Consider the following 21,791-nt stretch of genomic DNA (forward strand, 5'->3'; position numbering starts at 1 on the left):
AAATCTATGTCCTGCTCTTAGGCAAACAGAGAGAAGAGAGCTTTCCTGCATCTGCTTCTTAATTGTCTTCAGCTCAACAATCCTTCATATTTGGGGGCAGCCTATTCTGGTCTCCCGCACAGACAAAGGTGGCAGAGAATGTGAAAAGATTTTAACAGTTGTGAACAGGTGGTAGGATTGTGGCTTCTCCTTTTGGGTTTCTAATTGTCTAAAAAGTTAGCATAGTCTTCATACTAAAATAATTTCAGTAAGTTTTTCTGATAAAATGGTACAAATATAGGCATATTGTTTACATCTGGAGACCCTGAAACTTCCAATTCCAATTCTGAAGCTTTTCTACTAGATACCATATCCACTATTGCTGTCTTAATTCTTTAAAATAGTACTAGAACTCCTGTTGCTTTTATCAGATCTCCCCCTGGTGTCACCTTTAAAAACTTTTGTCATTCAGGTGAACCCAGCTCTTTAGGAACTATTTTTATTTTAATTAGTAGACATCTCCTTTCACTGTTTTTAGCATTTTGACAGTTTATGAGGAAGCCCTGGAACCCCTATTCAGTCACAAAACCCCACTTGGAAACAAAGCCACCCTGTTAATACGGCTGTGCAACTATGTCATCAGAATTCTTTTTTTTTTTTTTTTTTATACTTTAAGTTTTAGGGTACATGTGCACAATGTGCAGGTTAGTTACATATGTATACATGTGCCATGCTGGTGTGCTGCACCCATTAACTCGTCATTTAGCATTAGGTATATCTCCTAATGCTATCCCTCCCCCCTCCCCCCACCGCACAACAGTCCGCAGAGTGTGATGTTCCCCTTCCTGTGTCCATGTGTTCTCATTGTTCAATTCCCACCTATGAGTGAGAACACGCGGTGTTTGGTTTTTTGTCCTTGCGATAGTTTACTGAGAATGATGATTTCCAATTTCATCCATGTCCCTACAAAGGACATGAACTCATCATTTTTTATGGCTGCATAGTATTCCATGGTGTATATGTGCCACATTTTCTTAATCCAGTCTATCATTGTTGGACATTTGGGTTGGTTCCAAGTCTTTGAATTGTGAATAGTGCCGCAATAAACATACATGTGCATGTGTCTTTATAGCAGCATGATTTATAGTCCTTTGGGTATATACCCAGTAATGGGATGGCTGGGTCAAATGGTATTTCTAGTTCTAGATCCCTGAGGAATCGCCACACTGACTTCCACAATGGTTTTAAACATTTGTAGTTCAAAATATCCCATGAAGATATTATTATATTTACAAAACACTAAAAGAAGTGGAATTGTGATAGGATTATCAAGGGAATTTAGCAAAAACCAATAGCAACAGCGATCTTGTTTTTCTGGGTAAGCAGAAATACAGTTGGTTAAGAAATGTAGTTCAAGTAGCCTGTTATCAAGACCTGGTAAGCCTTTTCTGTCTATTTAATATCCAGTCTTACATCAGTATTTACTCTTAGTATCAACAGTAAGTGGAAATGTAAATATCTTATCAGGAGACTAGGTTCTGCTCACAGTCTAGCAGATGTTTTATTTATTTTTTTTTTTGAGCCGGAGTCTCACTCTGTAGCCCAGGCTGAAGTGCACTGGTGCAATCTTGGCTCACTGCAATCCCCGCCTCCCAGGTTCAAGCAATTCCCTTGCGTCAGCTTCCCAAGCAGCTGGGATTACAAGCTCCTGCCACCATGCCCAGCTAATTTTTGTATTTTTAGGAGAGACGGGGTTTCACCATGTTGCCCAGGCTTGTCTTGTACTCCTGATCTCAGGTGATCCACCCACCTCGGCCTCCCAAAGTGCTGGGATTACAGGTGTGAGTCACCGTGCCTGGCCTAGCAGACGTTTTATTGATGTCTTCCTTTAGCTTTCTCAACTTGGCTTCAGAGTCCCCTATTATTTGAAGCAAAAGAGAAAAAAAATGTGAAATAAATTTAAGACATCAGTGTTTTTTGCACATTCTCAGTGCATAACAACTCCTCCTGCAGCTAAAGAAATAAAGAATTATGACTCATTCTCTCAAGTGGTTTTGGCTCTTAAGCTTCTAAAAAATATATCTTTAAATACATTATTTCATCCAATCTCACAAGCACATTTAGGGCATTGTTATTGTCCTGTTTTACAGATAAGTATACTGAGGCTCAGAGAGTTAAGTGTCTTTCCAGTGTAGAGCCCAGGGGCCCCTCAAATCCTAGCTAGAACTCTTTCCATTTTGCCACACTAGGCATAGACAGTTGTCACTACAATAACATGGAGGCTACAAAGAGTAAAGAGCTATGCAGGTGTGAATCTCAGCTGTTTCTTCAGATTCTCCACTGGAACTTTCATATAGGCTCTTTCTACCTTCCAAGGACATAACCACTTCAAAAGTGAACTGTGATCTTATCAGAGCTTTGGTGTCTCTCTGGACTTTATGCCTTTGAATTGAGCCACCCCACCTGGCCAATTCCACCCTCCTTTCCTACCCTCACCCTGATTTGGTTCTGGCCTCAGGTTCCCCTTAGGAACTACATCCCTTCTCTGATTCCCTCTGCCTCTAGCACTTGGGTACCCATCAGCTCTTCTTGACATCCTCCTGCTGCTCAGGACCTCCTGCCTGTGACCTCCACAGAGCTTCAGAGTGGAGGCCAGCACCACTTCCTTTGGCCTTCCTAGGCACAAATGCAGAGTCTCTACTTCTTTCCCATTATCTCTGAATCGTGCCATGCCAAAGTCCAGCCCTCCCCAACAGTGACAACCATGGACAACCAAGAAGGAGATCCAGGCCTTGTCCTATGCATCCTGAGTCCTGGTGGGACTCAGGAGTTCAAGAGGCAGATTCAGGTGAAGACAGGGGTTCCTTGAGCATAAGGTTTCTGGGAACAGAGGACATGGAGTATTTGGTGAGCAAAATCTAAAGTGTGCATATGCATGACTATAAATGTTGGTGGCCTGAGAAGTGGTACAAAGCCCAGAGTCCAGCTCTACCTTTAGATCCATCGTCCAGAGAAATCCAAACCCATGGGAGTCTGTGGCAAGGAAGAGCAAGAGCATCTCTACAGTGCTCCTCATGCATCCTGACTGGACAATGACCCCTGATCCAATACACCTTCCCTTCCCAGTGAGACCCCCTAGATCGTGCTTCCAGCTGCATGATTCTTCTCTTGTCATTTTCCTTGCTGGAAAATGCATGGGAAATGCATTTAAATTCTAATGCATCATCACATACAAAAACAGGATCATATTTCACAACAAAACTTGAACTTATTTTGATTCTCACATGCAGGGAACCAGGACAATAACTTTTTTTATACAGCAAACTACCTAGAAAGTGATTTTTTATCTTTTTTGGAAAACTGATGGAACCAAGACCCATCAATCCATAGCATATATTTATTGAGCATCAACAAAAGGTCAGGTGGTATGCTTCATGGGAAGAAGCATGCAACATAGGCCTGCCTTTCAGTCTAGTTGTAGTGATAGGATACAGAGGCATGTGGGACCCTTATCACACTGTTACATTGCAATTCAAGGCAGCAGACACTTGTATGGACCCGCCAACACAGGCTGCTTCTGGTCAAGGCATCCAGAATCTGCCCCAGCAGTGTTGCCCTTGCTCCCAGTTCTCAGGCCCCATCTTGATCTGATGCAAAAGTATTTAACAAATCAGCCATACATGGTGAGGCTCAGCATCTAGTCTGCTTAGCAGTGACGTTAGTCCAAGGTCTGATAACTGGGTTTCTACTGATGGCTCAGGCCTTGTTCCTTGCATATTGTCCATCCCACTCTGAGGTCTAGAAGATTTCCCCACCCCCAGTCTTTTATTCATACCAAGTACATGTCCTCCTGAACTTCTGAGTGTCCCTCAACCCAGATCCCAAGTTGACAATCTCTGCCTACACCAGCACGATCCATCTTATGGTGCTTGTGGAAAATCAAGGGCAATCAAGACGATAAGGTACAACATCCATTGAGAGCCAAGGGTCTCCTAGTGTCACCCATGTGAGCATCATGAACCTGCTTGAAGTATCACCTGCAGCAGCTGCAAGTCACTGCCCTCAAAGTTGTAACACCCCACTGAGAACAAAGCCAGATGCTGGCTAGGTTTTCACCTCAGCCACCTGCTTCTCTAGAAACTGCCAACTCAGACCAAAGTTCAACCCGGTCATGATTCTGACAAGCAGCTACATTTCTAGTAAATAATTAGTTATTAAATTAACTGTGACCTTGATAGCTGCCAGAGAAAACCAATGTACAAAGATTTTTAGAGAGCAGATGTTTTAAGATTTTGTTTTGTTACTCATGTTATTTTCGAAATCACATGATTTTAAGCACTTGATTTTAGATATCATAAAACCTTTCTGTCTGGTGAGATTCCTGGGTAAAGTGTGTGTGTGTGTGTGTGTGTGTGTGTGTGTGTGTGTGTGTTTGTGTGCATGTGTATGGGGAGGGTGGTCTAAGATAAACTCAGTAATTCCATATTAAATATAGTGAATTCAGAATTTAAACTCAGTGAGTTCAAGAGTTTCCACCGCTATCTACTTTCACTCTTCTTTCCAATGAGGAGGTGCTGGACCAAGAGCCATTGCCTGGGGTGACTGGCTCCGCTGAGCAGTGGCTTAGTGGACTTCATCTGGTCCCTGTACTTATGAACTGGCCTCACTGTTGATGCTCATATCCTGCCATAGCCTCTGGTCACTGGGCCCCCATGTGCTTCTTCCTGGTTCTGATGCCAAGCTTTTCTGGATGGGCCAGCTCATTCTCAGTCCCCTCTGAGCCACTCTCAGGGTGCCATGGAGGAATTCTCAGGCAATTTCTCATGCCTCTTGGAGCACATTACACATAATGTGCCTCCCCCAAGTCCACAGGCTGGCACTCCTCCATCAGCCATTGTGATCTTTCCATGCAGGCCCCGAGAGGGGGCATTCGTCTATTCACACTTTGTTTAATTACCAATGTAGTCAGAAATCCAGAAAGACAGGATAAACAGATAACATAGATATAAACAGAGGTCTACTTGCCTCCTTAAACAATTTACTGGAAATAATATGATCATGCATGTTTTACTCTGGAAATATTTATTGAGTCCTACTATGTGCCAAGTACTGTTCCAGAGACTGGGGATACAGGAAAAAGCAAGACAAGACAAGAATCCTGAGCTCACAAGAATTAGATTCCAATGCATTAAGACACACAAAAAACAGGATCTCATTTCACAATGAAAACTAAGCTTATTTTGATTCTCACTCCAACAACCCATGAAATATTAAATTTCCCCCAAAACAGGAAAGGCTTGCAAGCTGTCTAATTTCTAAGCCAATTCTCATGATGTAAGAGTACACATGCCCAGGACTGTGCTGTGGGTTGCTTTCAGAGTTTTGAAAAGTGCAGAAATGACCTCTTTTAAGAAAATATGAATCGTTATCCATTATTTGATTTTAGATATCATAAAAGCTTTCTGTCTGGTGGGATTCCTGTGTGTGTACATGTGTTTTGGGTCTAAGGTAGCTTGGTAATTCCATATTGAAACATAGTGAATTCAGAATTTAAACTCAGTTCAAGAATTTCCACCTCTATCTACTTTCACTCCTCTTTCCAATGAAGAGGTGCCCGGACCAAGAGCCATTACCAGGCACCAGGCCAGGGTCTTTGCATATATTATCTCTAATTCCTAGTGCAACTCTAAGTAAGGTGAGTTTCATTATTATCAGCCCTACTTTGCAAATGGGAAAACAGAGGCTGATTGAATTTAAGTAAGTTGCTTGAAGTCACCCTGGTATGAAGTGGATGAGCCTTAATCGAACACAGATGGCCTGATTTCTCTCTGCCTTCCCACAATTAGTAGGCAAATCCATTAAAAATTTTAAGTAGAAATTTTTGGAGTGTTCCTTTAAACAAAAACTTTGCCCTTTATATTTAAGAGTGTATACGTGTGAGCTGGAGGAATGAGGCTTGGGGAGGAGAGGATGAAATAGACAAAGTTAGCGAACACTAAAGTTTGTGAAAACACTCACAATTGAGGATCAGTGAAAATGATAAAGCATGTCAGAAATCATAATGTTAGGAAGACGTAAAAACAGAATCCATTTTGCAAATGTTTAGTTCCAGCTAAGCCTCTGGGAACAGATCTTGAGGAGGCAGGGAGAAGATTAGGAAGGCAGGCCCAGGGCCACTGTGCTGTGGACGCTCATCCAACACCATCCTTACCCCATCCCTCCTCCTCACTGTGTGCCTTCTTCCCTTGTTCCCCATGGCCCAACACTGAACGTGTCTTCCACAGTCCCCATTTAACCAACCTTCCTACAGGACTGCAACCTCTTTTCTTGGATCCTCAATCTTGGTCCCGGACCCAGTCTCCTAGGGACATGCACGTTACCCCCAGACCATTCCATCTGTCCAGGTTTCACCACGTATGCATTAGGCCCACACCTCTGGGTTTTTCTCAACGAAAATCATATTATCCACCTGAGCCATCTTCCCTCGTGGAGCGCTCGAAGTGTGCAAAAGGAAAGCTGCCTGCAAGCCAGACTTCATCGGGGAGGGTCCCAGGCAACCAGGAGAGAGAAAGCAGATGGTAAGAACAGCAGGATCTGCCCCGCCCATAAGGGGGCCCTTGAAAGCTAGATCTAATCAGAGCTTCATCTTTGCATCTGCCTCTGTTGGGCATCTTTCACTTTGTCCTGCTTTGTAGACATGTCTTTCTCTTTCATAAGATTATAAGTTCCTTGAAGTACTTACTTACACAGTAAGTGCTCCCTAAACCTTCTTTAATACTCCATTAATATTCTCTCCTCTTGAGAAGAGGAGGCACTCCAGAGTGGCCTATTGTACAAGGAAAACGCAGTCTGGACAAACAGCTGCAGAATATCAGTAAACCTCCCTCCTCTCCTCCAACCAGCCTCACCTGATCCTTTCCCTTTCTGGATTTCTGTTCATTGGAACAAAAGTGATATCATGACCATGACCACATTATGGTGAATGGAAACACAAAGAACAGAACTGATTAGGCTGTTTGGAGTTTCCTGTCACATGATCTATATGGAAACAAAGCCACATCAGATGTTCCATTCACAGCTCTTAAATTTTCCTATGCTTTTATCTCAAGTTATTTGTCTTACAAATGATTTTTATTTGTTCCCTTTCTAAGGGAAAATGTACTTACTGTTTTATTTTTTAACAGCATCCTTATAATATCCATCTTTGGAAAAAATTTCTGGAACATGAGCAGATATATTTGATTCCTGGTACAGTTATAGCACTAATACCTCATAGTAAACTGCATTAGGACATTTTCTCTAGCCTTGATTTATGCAGAATTTACATTTTCAGGCTAATGCCTGGAAAAACATTGTGAGATGAGTGAAGTTTGTTCTTAGTATCCTTCCTACTCTACCATCCCACTGTTCCTCAAACCCCCACCTCCACCCATCTCTGCCTGCAGCGGGTACCTCAGCTCTCATGCCCGGAGTCTTCTACAGGGGAGAAAAAGTGTTAAGAGCTTGATCTCTGCAGCCAGCCTGCCTGGGTTCAAATCCAAGTTCTAACCTCTCACTAATTGTTGAATGGTCTCGGCAACACTAGACCTTTCTATTGCTTACTTTATTCATCTGCAAGTAGGAATAGTAATAGGCTACCACGAGGATCAAATGTCGTAATAGATGTAAAGCACTTAGAACAATGCCTTGCACTTAGAATGCACTGATTAATAATGTTACACTCTTATCCTTCCTGTTCTCATCCCTGATTCCTATGATACTGTTTGACAGTTGCACCGACACACTGTGGCATGGACCTCTTCTGACAGCCAGCCCCTCCTCTTTTCACTTGCCTGTCCACTTGCACCAACCACTCCTTTGCCAATGACCTTGACTCTCTTGCCCTCTTGCCTGTCTTTGCTCCAATGCATCTGTGGATATGGGCTGCACCCACCAGCTGCAACTTGGCCTCCCCTGCCCTGCTTACTGGGAAGCCTGCAGCCTATCCCAAAAGGTGCCTACCGCGGAAGGCCTTCAGCCCCAAGTGGTTTTGATGGGCCTCAGTATAGGCTTCCCACCTGGCAGAGGGAGTAACATAAGTTGTAAGCCTGATCCTGCAAAGCCAAGAGTGGTTCTGCTATGGAGCCAAGAGACAGCCCAGCACTGTCCTTTTTCTCTCTTTCAGAGGACCTCAATTCCAGAGGCAAATCTTCGGCCTTTGTCACATGGGACAGAGTCCAAAGCCTCCTCGCTGAGATTCTGGGGAGAAACTAGCTCATACCAGTGTATGAGTTCCTCCATTACAAATTCTTCTCCCCTTGCTTTGAGGAGGGGCACAGCCCAGGACATCTCAAAGGGCTGAAGGTCCCTTATCTGTTAATCACGCCCTTCCATAGAGTAGAATCTGCCCCTCACCTGGCTCCTAGGGTCCCTCCAGCAACAACCTCTCCTTTCCCTGCATTGTTCCACAACCTTCCTCCTGCACCCAGCGGCCCAATGTACTGATGCAAAGGATGTACTCTCGTCACATTCTGTTCTCCCAGAGGCAGGAACATTCACATAAATGAGACTTGCAGTCCCTGGCACAGGCCACCACTCCAAGGCCAGGGCATTGAGAGGATGTGCAGAATTCGCCTCAGGACCTCATAGCAAGTCAAGATCAGGCAAGGTGAACTCAGAATTATCTGAGCCAGAGAATGGGGTCAACAGTGGGATGGGGTCAGGAGCCAGGACATAGTCCCCCTCAGGCAAAGTCATCCAGAAGACCCTGGTTTCTAGACATCTGGCTAAGAATGAGGCCCCAATCAGATTCTGAATTCTTCAGATGTCCCTTCAGGTATCATGGAAACAACTTGACCGGGTGCTTGATATATGTTGAAAGGCTTGGAATAGGCCAGTATTTTACATAATAATTTGTATAATTCTTAGAAAAACTCCCCAAAATAGATGATATTACATCTCTATTCCAAAATGAGGAAACAAAGGCACAGAGAAAAAAAGTAAACCCTTGACGGTCACATGGCTCATAAGTAAAGAAAAAACAGCTGGATTCCAAAATCCATGCTCTCAACCATTACCTTGCACAACCTGGGTTGCAGGAGCAGCTCTGCAATTGCTTAGCTTGAAAATCTAGGCTTATTTCTGAGTTTCAGTTTTCTCTTTGTACTTCCCTCCCAGGTAGAAGATTATGAGAAATAAATAAATAAATTGGTGCATATAAAATCCTCGCCATGATACCTTAATAGTAAACATGCAATAAATGTTATCAACCCCAACAACATCATATAATTACTATTACTTGTGCCAAATACCCACAGACAGATTCTTGTCAGAGTTCGCCTGCCTCACCCTTTCCTCTGCCTGTTTCCCTGCACTAGCATAGACCCCTGACAGCTCCTAGTTACTCCCAGGCTGCCTCCACCCCAGTTTCCAGTCTTTATTAAAGACAGACCTCTTTTGATCTGTAAAATAATTCTATGATGTAAATAGAGCTAAGATTTAGCAAGATTAAGCGCCTTGCCCAAGGATAATTCTTTCCGACTCTAAAACAATCTCTATAAAATCAAGTACAGTGTTTTAATTGTTTTTTCAATTGGAAACTCAGCTTTGAAAAAAATTATGAATAAAGAAAAGCTTCGCCATGGGTCCCACCATCCTACCACAGTAGTCATACTCATGTTTCTGTTTCTGTATTACTCACCAGGCTTTGCCCACCTCTGAAGAGGCTGACTTCTCTTCTGCAGATTCACTGCCTGTGGGAGACAGCTGATAGCACAGCTCACTCGAGTGAGGGCTGGACCCAAAATCCCACCGAGAGATTCTAGAGTGATGATGAGAGAGATCCAGAATGACTCTAATTTAACCTGAGCAGAAAAATATAACTAAACTAGAATAGATAGTAAGTGGAAACAAGCATCCCTCTAGAAGCAATCAGAGTCTCTTTGTGCCATTATTTCCTCCTACATTACACTATATCAAATTATCTCCTATGAGCTGTTAAAATTATGTAGGCATATAATCTAGTCATATATTTATTAATTATTCAGTAAGCCAAAACCAAAGGTGAAATATGGACTTTAATCCTGTCCTTTTCTTTTTCCCCCATATCATTGACCACATTAAGTGTGTTTTTTCAAATTTGTCTTTTTTTTTAGTTAGGAGAGTTTTGGAAATAAGGATCTCCTACAATAAATTTTACATAGAGTGGTAGAAATTTGTGACCATCTACTGTCATTGTAGGGACTGACACCCTTTGAACATCTTCTTATGGAATACGGGTTAAGGTAGAAGAAAAATGGGGAAGGGAGTTAGAGATGATAAAACTCTAGGTTGGCCTGAGTGTCGTCACGCTTCTCGCCTACTACCTGAAGCTAGCTCCAGGTGATCTTTCTCCATTTTGTCCATTTTTGATCTGATGACCAATTGCCCAACACTGATGCATTTCATCTATATTCATGGCAGGCCTACCTCCTATACATACAGCTTGGTTAGAGGGTATTAGCAGGAATACATAAAGAGGTGTAAGAAATGCACCCTGATTCAAGGAGCTTACAGTTCAACTGGGACCAGAAGACCTGGAATTGATTCCCAGCTCCTTCACTTACTACCTGGGTTAGCATGAGCAGTTGATTAAAATTCATTTTCTGTAAAATAGAGCAAACAATAATAATAGTGTCTATACCTGACAAATGGTTGATGCTAGGATCAAAAGGGGTAGATTTTGTGGAAGCACTTTACACATAGGAAGTGATATTCAGAAAATTATTATTAATATGTACAGAAGATGTATATACCAGTCAAAACAGTACCACTCAGGCTGTCATCATTTTACAAGTTTGGATCTTCTAAGATGATCCTTTCAGAGACACATTTCCTGCAAGATGTGATGCGTACAATTCAGGTTAGCTGCTGTCAGGTACACAGTCTTACCTGAAAAAGTGGTTGATGTTTTGACACAGTTTGCAGGCCAACCAAATGACCTGTGTCAAAATTAATGCACCAGGCAGGAAGAACGGCAGTCTGGTCTGAGCAGCAGAAAGTGACTAACTTCGCCAAATATTTATTGAGTGACTTCTATGCATCATGCACTGCACTGGGAATGAGAAGACAAAAGGCGTGATCCCTGCCCTCAAGGAACTTACAGTTTAGTAAGACAAACTGACAATTACAATAGGACAGTTGTACAATAGGGTTGTATACAGTCTGATGGGCCCAAAGGGGAAGAGTCCCTGCCTTGGAGACTTGGGCTGGGAGGGACCTTTCCAGGGAGGTTGCTGTTTGAGCTGGAACCTGCAGAATCAGCAGGAGTTTTGAGGCAGATTAATAGTGGACTGACACTTCCAGAAGAAGCTTCACAAACTCCAAGCTTTTCTAGTGTGTTTTCCTCTAGATGAGCCTTTTCCAATTAGGAGAAGACTTCTTATATGAGTACCTCTACTCTTAGCTATCTGCTCTGTGTATAACATTTTTGCATCAAATACGTTTGTTGATTAGCTGTGTCTTTTAGCAGTTCTATAAGTTTAATGGCTTGTGTGTAAATATATTTTCAATAATGTTTCATCTTATGCTCATGATGAGAAATTCAAACAGCATAAATTTGTTCAGGATACAGTAAAGAGATATATTCATGGCACAGCAAGTGGACCTTCTCCTTGCAGCAGAGGAATACTGGAGACAGGGGATCCCAGAGGATAAGGTTGAAGGAGTTGGGCTGAAGAGAGACTAGAATGGATCTTAAATTTTAATGCTAAGAATTCTGGGCGATGTTAGATATAGAAGGATTTTGTTTGTGATAAAAACAGAGTGTTAGGAAATTAAATCTGATGATAGTACAGTTTAAATTCATTTTTCAAAGGATAGATTATAGATAGAAAAGGATAATGAGAAAAATATTATGATAAAATGTTAATATTTGGAAATGGCTGAAGGATATATGGGAGTTCTAGTAACAGTTTTAGCAACTGTTCTGTAAACCTGAATTACTTAAAAATAGTAATTAAAAAAAAACAACAACATAATAATGGTGAAGAGGGAAGCCCAGAGCAGAACAAGTAAAGGAGGAAGATGTGGTGGCTCTGAACCAGGTAGCTAGAAGAAGGTGTGGAGCACTGTATGAACAGTTCTGACAGATGAGGCACCATCTCCTGACAGACAGAGACAGGGGATATCCATTCTTTTGTAAATCAGAAACTGGTCACCAATCTGCAAAATACATCCTGTTCTGTTGCCAGATAAAATAAAATATGGATTTTTCCCTATTAGGGTAAATACTAGTGTCTGGTTACATATGGATATTTTGACAAAGCCTTGATATTCCCAAATGATGAAACCTCTCAGTGATGGCTGGATTTCAGAAGCACACATCAGCTGAACTGTTGTTTCTCTCTCTGGAACATGGCAGATGGAGTCTGAAGTGTACAACCAGTGGAATGGAAAGATGTAATTTTTTGTGTTTTTGTCATTTAGTGCACTCACCCAGACATGTTCCCAGTAGACTACCCTTTGTACAGACTGAAGACCAGAACTAGAGATATGCATAAAGCCATGCTGCAAAATTACAATCATTTACATGAGCTAAAGAGGAGGTGTTCAAATTACATTTGAAAATGAAAGGCTGTTTACCTATTACTATGAATTTGCTATGAATAAACGCAACGATCTCATTTAACCCTTCTCATCTTCATACTCAATATTTTAGAAAAGACAAAACCTTAGTTCAAAGAAATTAAGCATTTCAAAGGCCATGCAGAGTATAGATTTGTCTTTCTGGCCTTTCTCTTTCTCTTTCTTTTCTTTTCTTTTCCTTTTCTCTCTCTCTCTCTCTTTCCTTTTTTGTATGCAGGACGTTTATTGGGTGTTGCTCTTGGGATCAATACCTGTGGGGAAGTGAAAGAAGCAGGATTGCTCAGAGAACAATTTCTCAGATCAGGGGATCTGAGCATCTGAGCTATGAGCTGTCAATAGCCAAACCTCTCAGTAGCTACAGGAGTGAGTACTTCAGTCCTGGGAGGGGAGTGAGTAGATGTGGGAGGCATACCATAGTACCCACTACAGACTTAAATATTTTTTCCCATAAGTATTTCTATATGTATATCTAAAGGACAAAGGCATTTTTTAAAAACATATTTCTAAAGCCATTACCATACCCTAATTTAGTTATCAATAATTCATTAATATCTAATCTGTATTCAGCATTCAAGTTTCCAATTGTCTGATAAATAGAACTATATATTATTTATTTATTTATTTATTTACGTTTGCTTGATTTGGGGTTCAAGTAAGGTCCATAAATTACAATCAATTAATATATTTTTGTTTATTTTATTTTACCTTTAAAATGACACATAATTGTACATATTTATGGGGTACCTGGTGATGTTTTGATACATAAAATGTATAGTGATTATATCAGGTTAATTAGCATAGCCATCATCTCAAACATTTACCTAATAAGCAACCTCAACTCTTCTTTCTTACTTCCTAAAAGGAAGAAGAATTTGCCTCATCAGGAGCTAACCTCACACTCTGCTACTCAGATAGGCTCCATAACTCTAAAGCTAAAATCCTTCCTCTTGCAGGAATTGGTTCAGGATTGGGATTGCAACCCAAGCTGGCCATTAAAATACATACAAACATTCTTCCTTAGTCTTATCGGTATGCTTTTAAAAGGAAGGCCTTCTCATCAGCCTTGACCTCAATGAGAAATTATGGAGTAGTTCCTGGTGGTTACTGGCCAACATCCTAGGACTCTAAGTGTGGCCTGCCTCAGGATAGAATGATCCTGTCTCACAAGGAATGCTGAAGGGAGTTCATCACACTGAAGGAAAAGGATGCTAACATGTAACAAGAAAACATCTGAAGCCACAAAACTCACTGACAAAAGTAAGCACACAGACAAATTCAGAATACTCTCATACTGCATAGTATATAAACCACGTATATCTTTAGTATGAAGATTAAAAGACAAAAACCATTAAAGATAATTATAACTACAGTAATTTGTTCAGAGACAGAGAATATAAAAATTTAAATTGTGGCATCAAAAATTTTAAATGTGGGCAGGGAAAGGAGTTAAAGTGTACGGTTTTATTTGTTTCTTTTCTTTGCAATGGAAGTTAAGTTGTTACCAGTTTAAAATAATTTGTTTTAACTACAGGATGCTTTTTGTAAACCTCATGGTAGCCACAAAGCAAAACCTTATCATACGTATACTAAAAATGAAAAGCAGGAAACATACTACTAGAGAAAAATCATTTCACCACAAAGGAAGACAGTAAGAGAGAAAAAAAGAAAGAAGGGATCTACAAAACAACTATAAAACAAGTAACAAAATGGCATTAGTAAGTCCTTACCTATCAATAATAATCTTGAATGTAAATGAATTAAATTATCAAATAAAAGACACAGAATGGCTAAAAGGATTTAAAAACAACAAGACCCAACTATATGCTGCTTACAAGAGACTCACTTCACCTGTAAGGACAGACTGAAAGTGAAAGACATAAAGATATTCTATGCAAATGGAAAATAAAAAACAGCAGGAGTAGCTATAGTTATACCAAATAAAAGAAAGCCAAAAAGTATAAAAAAGACAAAGAAGCCCATTATACAATGATAAAGAAGTCAACGTTGTAAGAGGATATGACAATTATAAATAAATAAATTTATAAATATAAATATATATATGTATCCAACAATGGAGCATCTAAATGTATAAAGCAATAATTAATAGACCTAAAAGGAGAGATAGGCTGAAATACAATAATAATACGGGACTTCAACATCACATTTGTAGCATTTGACAGACCATTGAGACAAAAAATCAACAAAGAAACATCACAGTTAAATGGCACTGTAGAGCAAATGGACCTAACAGGCAGTTACAGAACATTCCATCCAACAACTGCAGAATACATATTCTTCTCAACAGCACATGGAACATCTAAGATAGATCATATATGAAACCACAAAAAAAGTCTTGGCAAATTTTTAAAAATCAAAATTATATTCAGTATCTTTTCTGACCACAATGGAATAAAACTAGAAATCAACAGAAGGAACTTTGAAAACTGTACAAATACATGAAAATTAAACAACATGCACCTGAATGACTAATGGATCAATGAAGAAATTAAAAAGAAAAATTTAAAAATTATTCTGATAAAGGGAAATGAAAACACAACTTTTCAAAACCTATACATACAACAAAAGCAGTTCTAAGAGGCAAGTTTATAGCAATAAATACCTACGTCTAGAAGGTGGAAAGATCTCAAAACAAAAAAAACTACTCTAACATTGCACCTCAAGGAACTACAAAAATGAGAACAACCGAAACCCCAAATTAGTAGAATAAAGGAAATAATAAAAATCAGGCAGAAATAAGTGAAATAGAGACAAAAAATCAACACAAAATTTCAATAAAACAAAGAGTTGGTTTTTTGAAAAGATAAAAATTGATGAACACGTAACTAGACTAACTACTATGGTTTGAACGTGTCCCCCAAATTTCATGTGTTTGATAATTAACCCCTAAATTCATACTTGATAAGCTATTTGGGAGGTAATTAAGATTAGACGAGGTCATTGGGGTGGGGCCCCATAATAAGATTAGTGGCTCTATAAGAAGAGAAAGAGGAACATAAGCTAGCATGTTCTTGCCCTCTTGCCTTGTGATACCCTCCACCATGTTATGATGCAACAAGAAAACCCTAATCAGATAGAGCTACTTGATCTTGAACTTCTCGGCTTCCAGAAATGTCAGAAATAAATTTCTTTTGCAAATAAATTACCCAGCATGTGGTTTTCTGTTATAGCCACAAAAAACGGACTAAGACACTATGAAAAAAAAAGATACATGACTCAAATAAATAAAATCAGAGATAAAAAAGAAGACATAACAACTCATACCACAGAAACACAAAGGATCATAACAGACTATTATGAATGACTATATGTTAATGAATTGGAAAACCTAGAAGAAACTAATTAACTCCTGGACACATGCAACCTACTAAGACTGAATCATGAAGAAATAGAAAACCTAATCAGACCAATGATGAGTAATAAGATTGAATCAGTAATAAAATGTCTCCCATCAAAAAAAAAAGCTAAGGACCTAATGGATTCACTGCTGAATTTTACCAAACATTTAAAGAACTAACCATTTCTTCTCAAGCTATTCTCAAAAAATGGAAGGGGAGAGAATTCTTCCAAACTCATTCTTTGAGGCCAGAATTACTCTGATATCAAAATTAGAAAAAAATACAACAAAAAAGAAAACTATAGGCCAATATCCCTGAAGAACACAAATACAAAAGTCTTCAACAAATTACTAGTAAACTGAATTCAACAGCATAGTGAAAAGATCCTTCACCATGATAAAGTGGGATTCATCCCAGAGATGCAAGGATAGTTCAACATATACAAATCAATAAACAACAAGTAAACAATCCCTTTTATGATAGCTACAAAAAATAAAATTAAAAAACTCTGAATAATTTTTTTATTTCAATAGGTTTCTGGGGAACATGTGGTGTTTCCTTACATGAATAAAATATTTAGTGGTGATTTCTAAGATTTTGGTGCACCCATCACCCAAGCAGTATACAGTGTACCCAATGTGTAGTCTTTTATACCTCACCCAGCTCCAAGTCCCCCAAAGTCCATTGTATCATTTTTATGCCTTTGCGTCCTCATAGCTTAGCTCCCACTTATGAGTGAGAACTTATATTATGCTTGAAAACCTCAGAATAAATTCAACCAAGGAGGTAAAAGATCTCCACAATGAAAACTATAAAACATTGATGAAAGAAATTGAAAAGGACACACAGAAATGAAAACATATCCTGTGTTCATGGATTGGAAGAATTAATATTGTTAAAATGCCCACACTGTCCAAAGCAATCTACAGATTGAATGCAATCCCTATCAAGATACCAATGACATTCTCCACAGAAATGGAAAAAAAATCCTTATATTTGTGTAGAACCACAGAAGACCCTGAATAGCCAGAGCAATTTTGAGGCAACAGGATAAAGCTGAAGGCATCACACTACATGACTTCAAAATACACTACAAAGTTGTAACAACCGAAACATCATAGTATTGGCATAAAAACCGACACATAGACCAATGGAGCAGAATAGCCAATAGATAAATAGATCCAAATATTTACGACTGATTTTCAATGAAGGTGCCAAGAAGACACATTGGGAAAGGACAGTCTCTTTAATAAATGGTGCTAGGAAAAATGGATATGAACATGCAGAAGAATGAAACTGGACCCCTATCTTTCACCACATACAAAAATTAAATTCAAAATGGATTACTAACTTAAACGTAAGATCTCAAACTGTGAAACTACAAGAAGAAAACATAAGGGAAAACTTCATGACATTGGTCTGGGCAAGAATTATTTAGATAGGACCTCAAAAACATAGGCAACAAAAGAAAAAATAGGCAAATGAAATCACATCACACTAAAAAGCTGCACAGCAAAGGAAACAATCAACAGAATGAAGAGACAACCTATAGAATGGGAGAAAATTTTGAAAGCTATGCATCAGGCAAGGGGTTAATATCCAGAATACATAATAAATTCAGACAACTAAATAGCAAACAAACAAATTTAAAAATCCAAATAATCTGATTTTAAAATGGGCAAAAGAAGACATACAAACAGCCAACAGGTAGATAAAAAAGTGCTCAGCATTACTAATCAGGAAAGTGAAAATTGAAATCACAATAAAGTACCACCTCACCTCAGCTAATGTGGCTATTATCAAAAAGACCAAAACAAAAAACAAACGCTAGCAACAATGTAGAGAAGGCAGAACTCTTAAACACTGTTGGTGGGAATGTAAATTAATACACCCATTATGAAGATGACAAACATTCTTCAAAAATTTGAAAATAGAACTACCATAGGCTCCAGCAATTTCACTAGTGGGTATATATTCAAAGGAAAGGAAATCAGTATGTTGAAAAGATATCTTTACTCTCATCTTAATTGGTGCACTATTCACACTAGCTAAGATATGGAATCAACTTGTCTATCAAGGAATGAATGGATCAAATAATTTAGTATTTATACACAATGGATTACTACATTCAGCCATAAAAAATGAAATCCTATCATTTGCAACAAGGTGGATGAACCTAGCGAAAATGATGTTAAATGAAAGAAGCCCAGCACAGGAGAAATACTGTATGCCACTTCCAGTCAGCCATCTTGCTGATGTCACTCTCAGATTTCAGTGATCTTGACATTATATATATTTTTATATTTATATAAATATATAATCAGTCACAAGCAAATGTTGTATTTCACCAAGTGCTCATTCCAGATTCTTTACCTATTTTAAGAAGTCAATGTTTTAGATGAAGTTTCATTTTTGTTAAATTTGAGCCCTCTGAAAAGGAATGATAAGTCTTTATGTATATGTCATCTTCATTATGTTCTCTGAAGTCTACAGAATGAAGCTAATTCCATTTCTAGTAAATAAATAAATGAATACATAGGTTGAACAGCCTCTTCTTCTTGGAATACTTCCCTCCAACACACTGGCCTCACCTCCTCTGACCCACAAGGGTGGGTCAGTCTGCTGGAGAAGTCAGAACACTTGGTTCTTGTTTGAATTCAGCTATGCACATTAGCTGTATAGCTTTGGGCAAGTCATCTCTGTGATGTTTTCTCAATTTCAAAAGTAGTTTGATGAGATTATTTTTAAAGGCTAATTTGTTCACTTTGAAATAATATTTAAAATCCAGGATTTTTATTTAGTCTGATCAAATTTGTACCCAGACTTCATTATTATAACAACAATGCAGAAGGAATTTCTGATGTAGAATGAGGGCAAACTGTTGCTTATGGGGAAATTTACCATGGGGATACTGAAGGGTTCTACATTCCCACTCCTGGCTCTTCTAAGTCCTCAGTCTCAGGTAGCCCTACCTTTTCCAGGCTCCACTCCAGGAGCAGGGAGAAATAACTGGAAAGAAAGAAGACCTGAAGGAGTTCATTCTCTGCAACATTATTGAGCACTATTCAACAGTACAGTGCAAGCATTTCAGGTTTGCTATCATATTTCACATGTATTCAAGGGTTATTTGGATATTAAGGCATATCTTCACAAAACCCTGTGAGGTAGGTATTACTCCCTTTTCACTGATGGAGAAAATGAGGCTCAGGGAGAGTAACTGGTTTGCCCTAGTCCAGAAAAGTGGCAGAAAAAAAATTGAACTCTGTCTCCCACTCCATTGTGCTTTCCACTACATGGTGGATTCCTGTAGCCCAGGGCAAATTCTCTTGGGTATAATCAGTTTCCAGTGGACTTAGGTTTATTTGTTGAATTAACAAATGAAAATCAATTGGATTTTTAAAAACACTATCTAGAACCCAGTGTTCAAGAAACTGACAACTTACTTTTTAACTCATCTAGGAAATCCTACCGCAAAGCTAATTACTGTGTAATTAGATACATAGCTAGGTGAGAAAATGCCACAAAAAGTATCACCTTGTTTACAGAGACAAGAAAGATTCCTTTTCTAAGATTTCCTAGGTAAGGAAGAGAGAGACCCCAGGAATAGCTATTCCCTACATAACCATCTGTTGGAAGGTCCTCCACTTCCCTTGTTTTCCTCAGCAATTTTTGAAAAATTCACTTCCAAAAGAAACCTGCTCTTTCTACAAAAGAATTTTCTTCCCACCAGGGTATACATCCTTATAATAGAAGTGTCTCACACGCGTACACACGAATTAGGATATTACCTATGCCGCATCAATATGTAAAGCTTGTATATGAATCGTAACGTTGGGCATGACTCTGAATGAATAACTTGCTTTATTTAAAAAAAAAAAACTGTTTAACATTGATAGAAAACCGGAAGGAATGAAAAACAATGCAGATGGGTGTACTTCCTTTCTCTCCCAGTCCCAAGCCAACCCATTATTCTTTGGAATGCAAAAATGGTCTGGAAAGAGGTATGGGGGTCCTGTGAACAGAACAGGGAGTCATTATCTTTTTCTTCTCTACCAATAAACGATAGCAAATGTGGACCGTGAAGAAGTAAAACGTCAATAAAGCAATATCATAAATAAAATAATAAATAAGGTTTATTTTGTACCACGTGGCTGTCAGTGTCCGGAGTCTCCAGGGCAGAGCGCCCCGGGGAGGGCTGGGCCCTCAGAGCAGCAGGAGGGCGCCCAGGGACAGCTCACCCTGGCCCAGCAGGCGGCCCCGATCCCGGCCGCGACCCTCATCCCGGGCCTTGACGCGAACGGCCAGGCGGCGCACCTCGTCCTCCGAGAGGCCGTCGAAGCAGAAGTCCTGGTCAAAGGAGGCCTTGCGGCTGCGCCCCACCACAGCGCTGCATTGCCAACGCGCCGTGCCCGGCGGCCGCAGGACGAGGCTGAGGCGACAGCTGACGGCGCGGGGACCGGGGCCGCCTCCGGCCAAGCTCTCCGCGCGGAGCAGCCGGAGGCGGAGGCGCCCGGTTCCCGGACAGTACTCAGCGGCCAGGCGCAGGGCGTCGCCGGCGCGGCCCAGAGCCACGGTGCCCTCGGCCTCCAGGCGCTCAGGAAGCGGGGCCCTGGATGACGGCGGGCTCGAGGAGGGGGCCCGGGCCGGGGACTCGTCCTCGTTCCCGCTGGAGACGGAGCGGACGCGGGCCAGGCGGCGACTCCTCCCAGCCCGCAGCGCGCGACTCAGCAGCCCGTCGGGGACACGCAGGAGACGGCAGCGGCGGGGCCGCGGAGCGAGCGCATCCTGGGGCAGGCGGGGACCGCAGGGGGCCGCGGGGGTGGCCGGGCCCGGACCTCGCGGGACGCACAGGGTTCCCAGGGGGGCGTCCGGGCCTCCGCCGCCGCCGTAGGTGTGGGCCCGGGGCCGGGGCGCGGGCGGGCTCCCGAGCAGGAGCGACTCCTTGCGGCGCGTGTGCGGGCTCTCGAGCAGCGCGCAGAAGCCGTAGGCGGTGCGCACACGGGGCAGGTGCGGCAGTGACAGTGCTGCCTGCGAGCGCGGGTCCCAGTCCGTGAGGCCGGCGTCCTCGTCTGCCGCGGGGGGCCACAGGTCGCTTTCAGCGGCGCAGCGCCGGGGCACGGCGGCGGCCCGGCTTGGAGACTCGAGCGCGCAAGTGGCGGGCAGCCGCGGCGGGATGCAGAATTCGGGGATGCAATTCGGCGTGAGCACTTTGGCGAAGGCGGGCTTCGGCGCGGAGCTGCCTGTGGCCGAGGAGCAGAGTTTCTCGAGGAGCCGCATCCTTGGAGGCTGGGGCTAGGAGTGGCGGGAAGAGGTGCGCCTGCGGGGGAGAGAAGCTGCTGAGTTTGGGCGCCTGGAGCCGCTGCAGCCCCTTGACGCGGCTGGATCCCTCCCCCAGACCCTGTAAACGTCCCCACGTGTTTAAGACCCCAGACCCAGTTCCAGCCTTGCTCTCCTGCACCCATAAATCAGCCCCGCTTCAGACCTTTCTCTCTTCTTCAGTGTCTCTGGATCTGGTTGCAAGCTCAGTGCCAGTGGCCTCTAGCCCGCTGCCGAGGCGCCACCTTCAGTACTGCGGCCAGGAGAGTGGCGCTCCCTTCTTATACCGTAGGCTGAGTCCCGCCCAGCCGCCGCGGCCCAACCCGGAGGTGCTGCACAGCCCGCCTTCCCGCCACCCTCTCCCACGACGCCGGGAGGTCTGCATGCATTGGGCGCTCAGGTCTGCGCGAAGCTGTCGCCAGAGCAGGCACCTTGTGGTCAGCTCTGGGACCTGCACTTGCAGTGAGTGCGTGGAGCCCCAGGGAAGGCCTGGGAAAGATTGCAGGTGGAGAGAGGGCACCCTGTCGTCCTGCCAAG

General features: G+C 41.8%; 1 protein-coding gene across 1 annotated transcript; it reads right to left on the reverse strand.

Moving 5' to 3' along the window:
- Positions 1-19,780: 19,780 nt before the first annotated feature.
- On the reverse strand, positions 19,781-21,557 carry C2CD4B (C2 calcium dependent domain containing 4B). Its single transcript, XM_002825520.5, has 2 exons — positions 21,421-21,557; positions 19,781-21,255 (listed from the first exon to the last, which is right to left on the reverse strand). The coding sequence occupies exon 2, from the start codon at positions 21,213-21,215 to the stop codon at positions 20,142-20,144; it is 1,074 nt and encodes a 357-aa protein (XP_002825566.2). The 5' UTR covers positions 21,216-21,255; positions 21,421-21,557; the 3' UTR covers positions 19,781-20,141.
- Between the last annotated feature and the right edge of the window lie 234 nt (positions 21,558-21,791).

Source organism: Pongo abelii, chromosome 16 (genome assembly GCF_028885655.2).
Source record: "Pongo abelii isolate AG06213 chromosome 16, NHGRI_mPonAbe1-v2.0_pri, whole genome shotgun sequence".
Classification (NCBI taxonomy): domain Eukaryota; kingdom Metazoa; phylum Chordata; class Mammalia; order Primates; family Hominidae; genus Pongo; species Pongo abelii.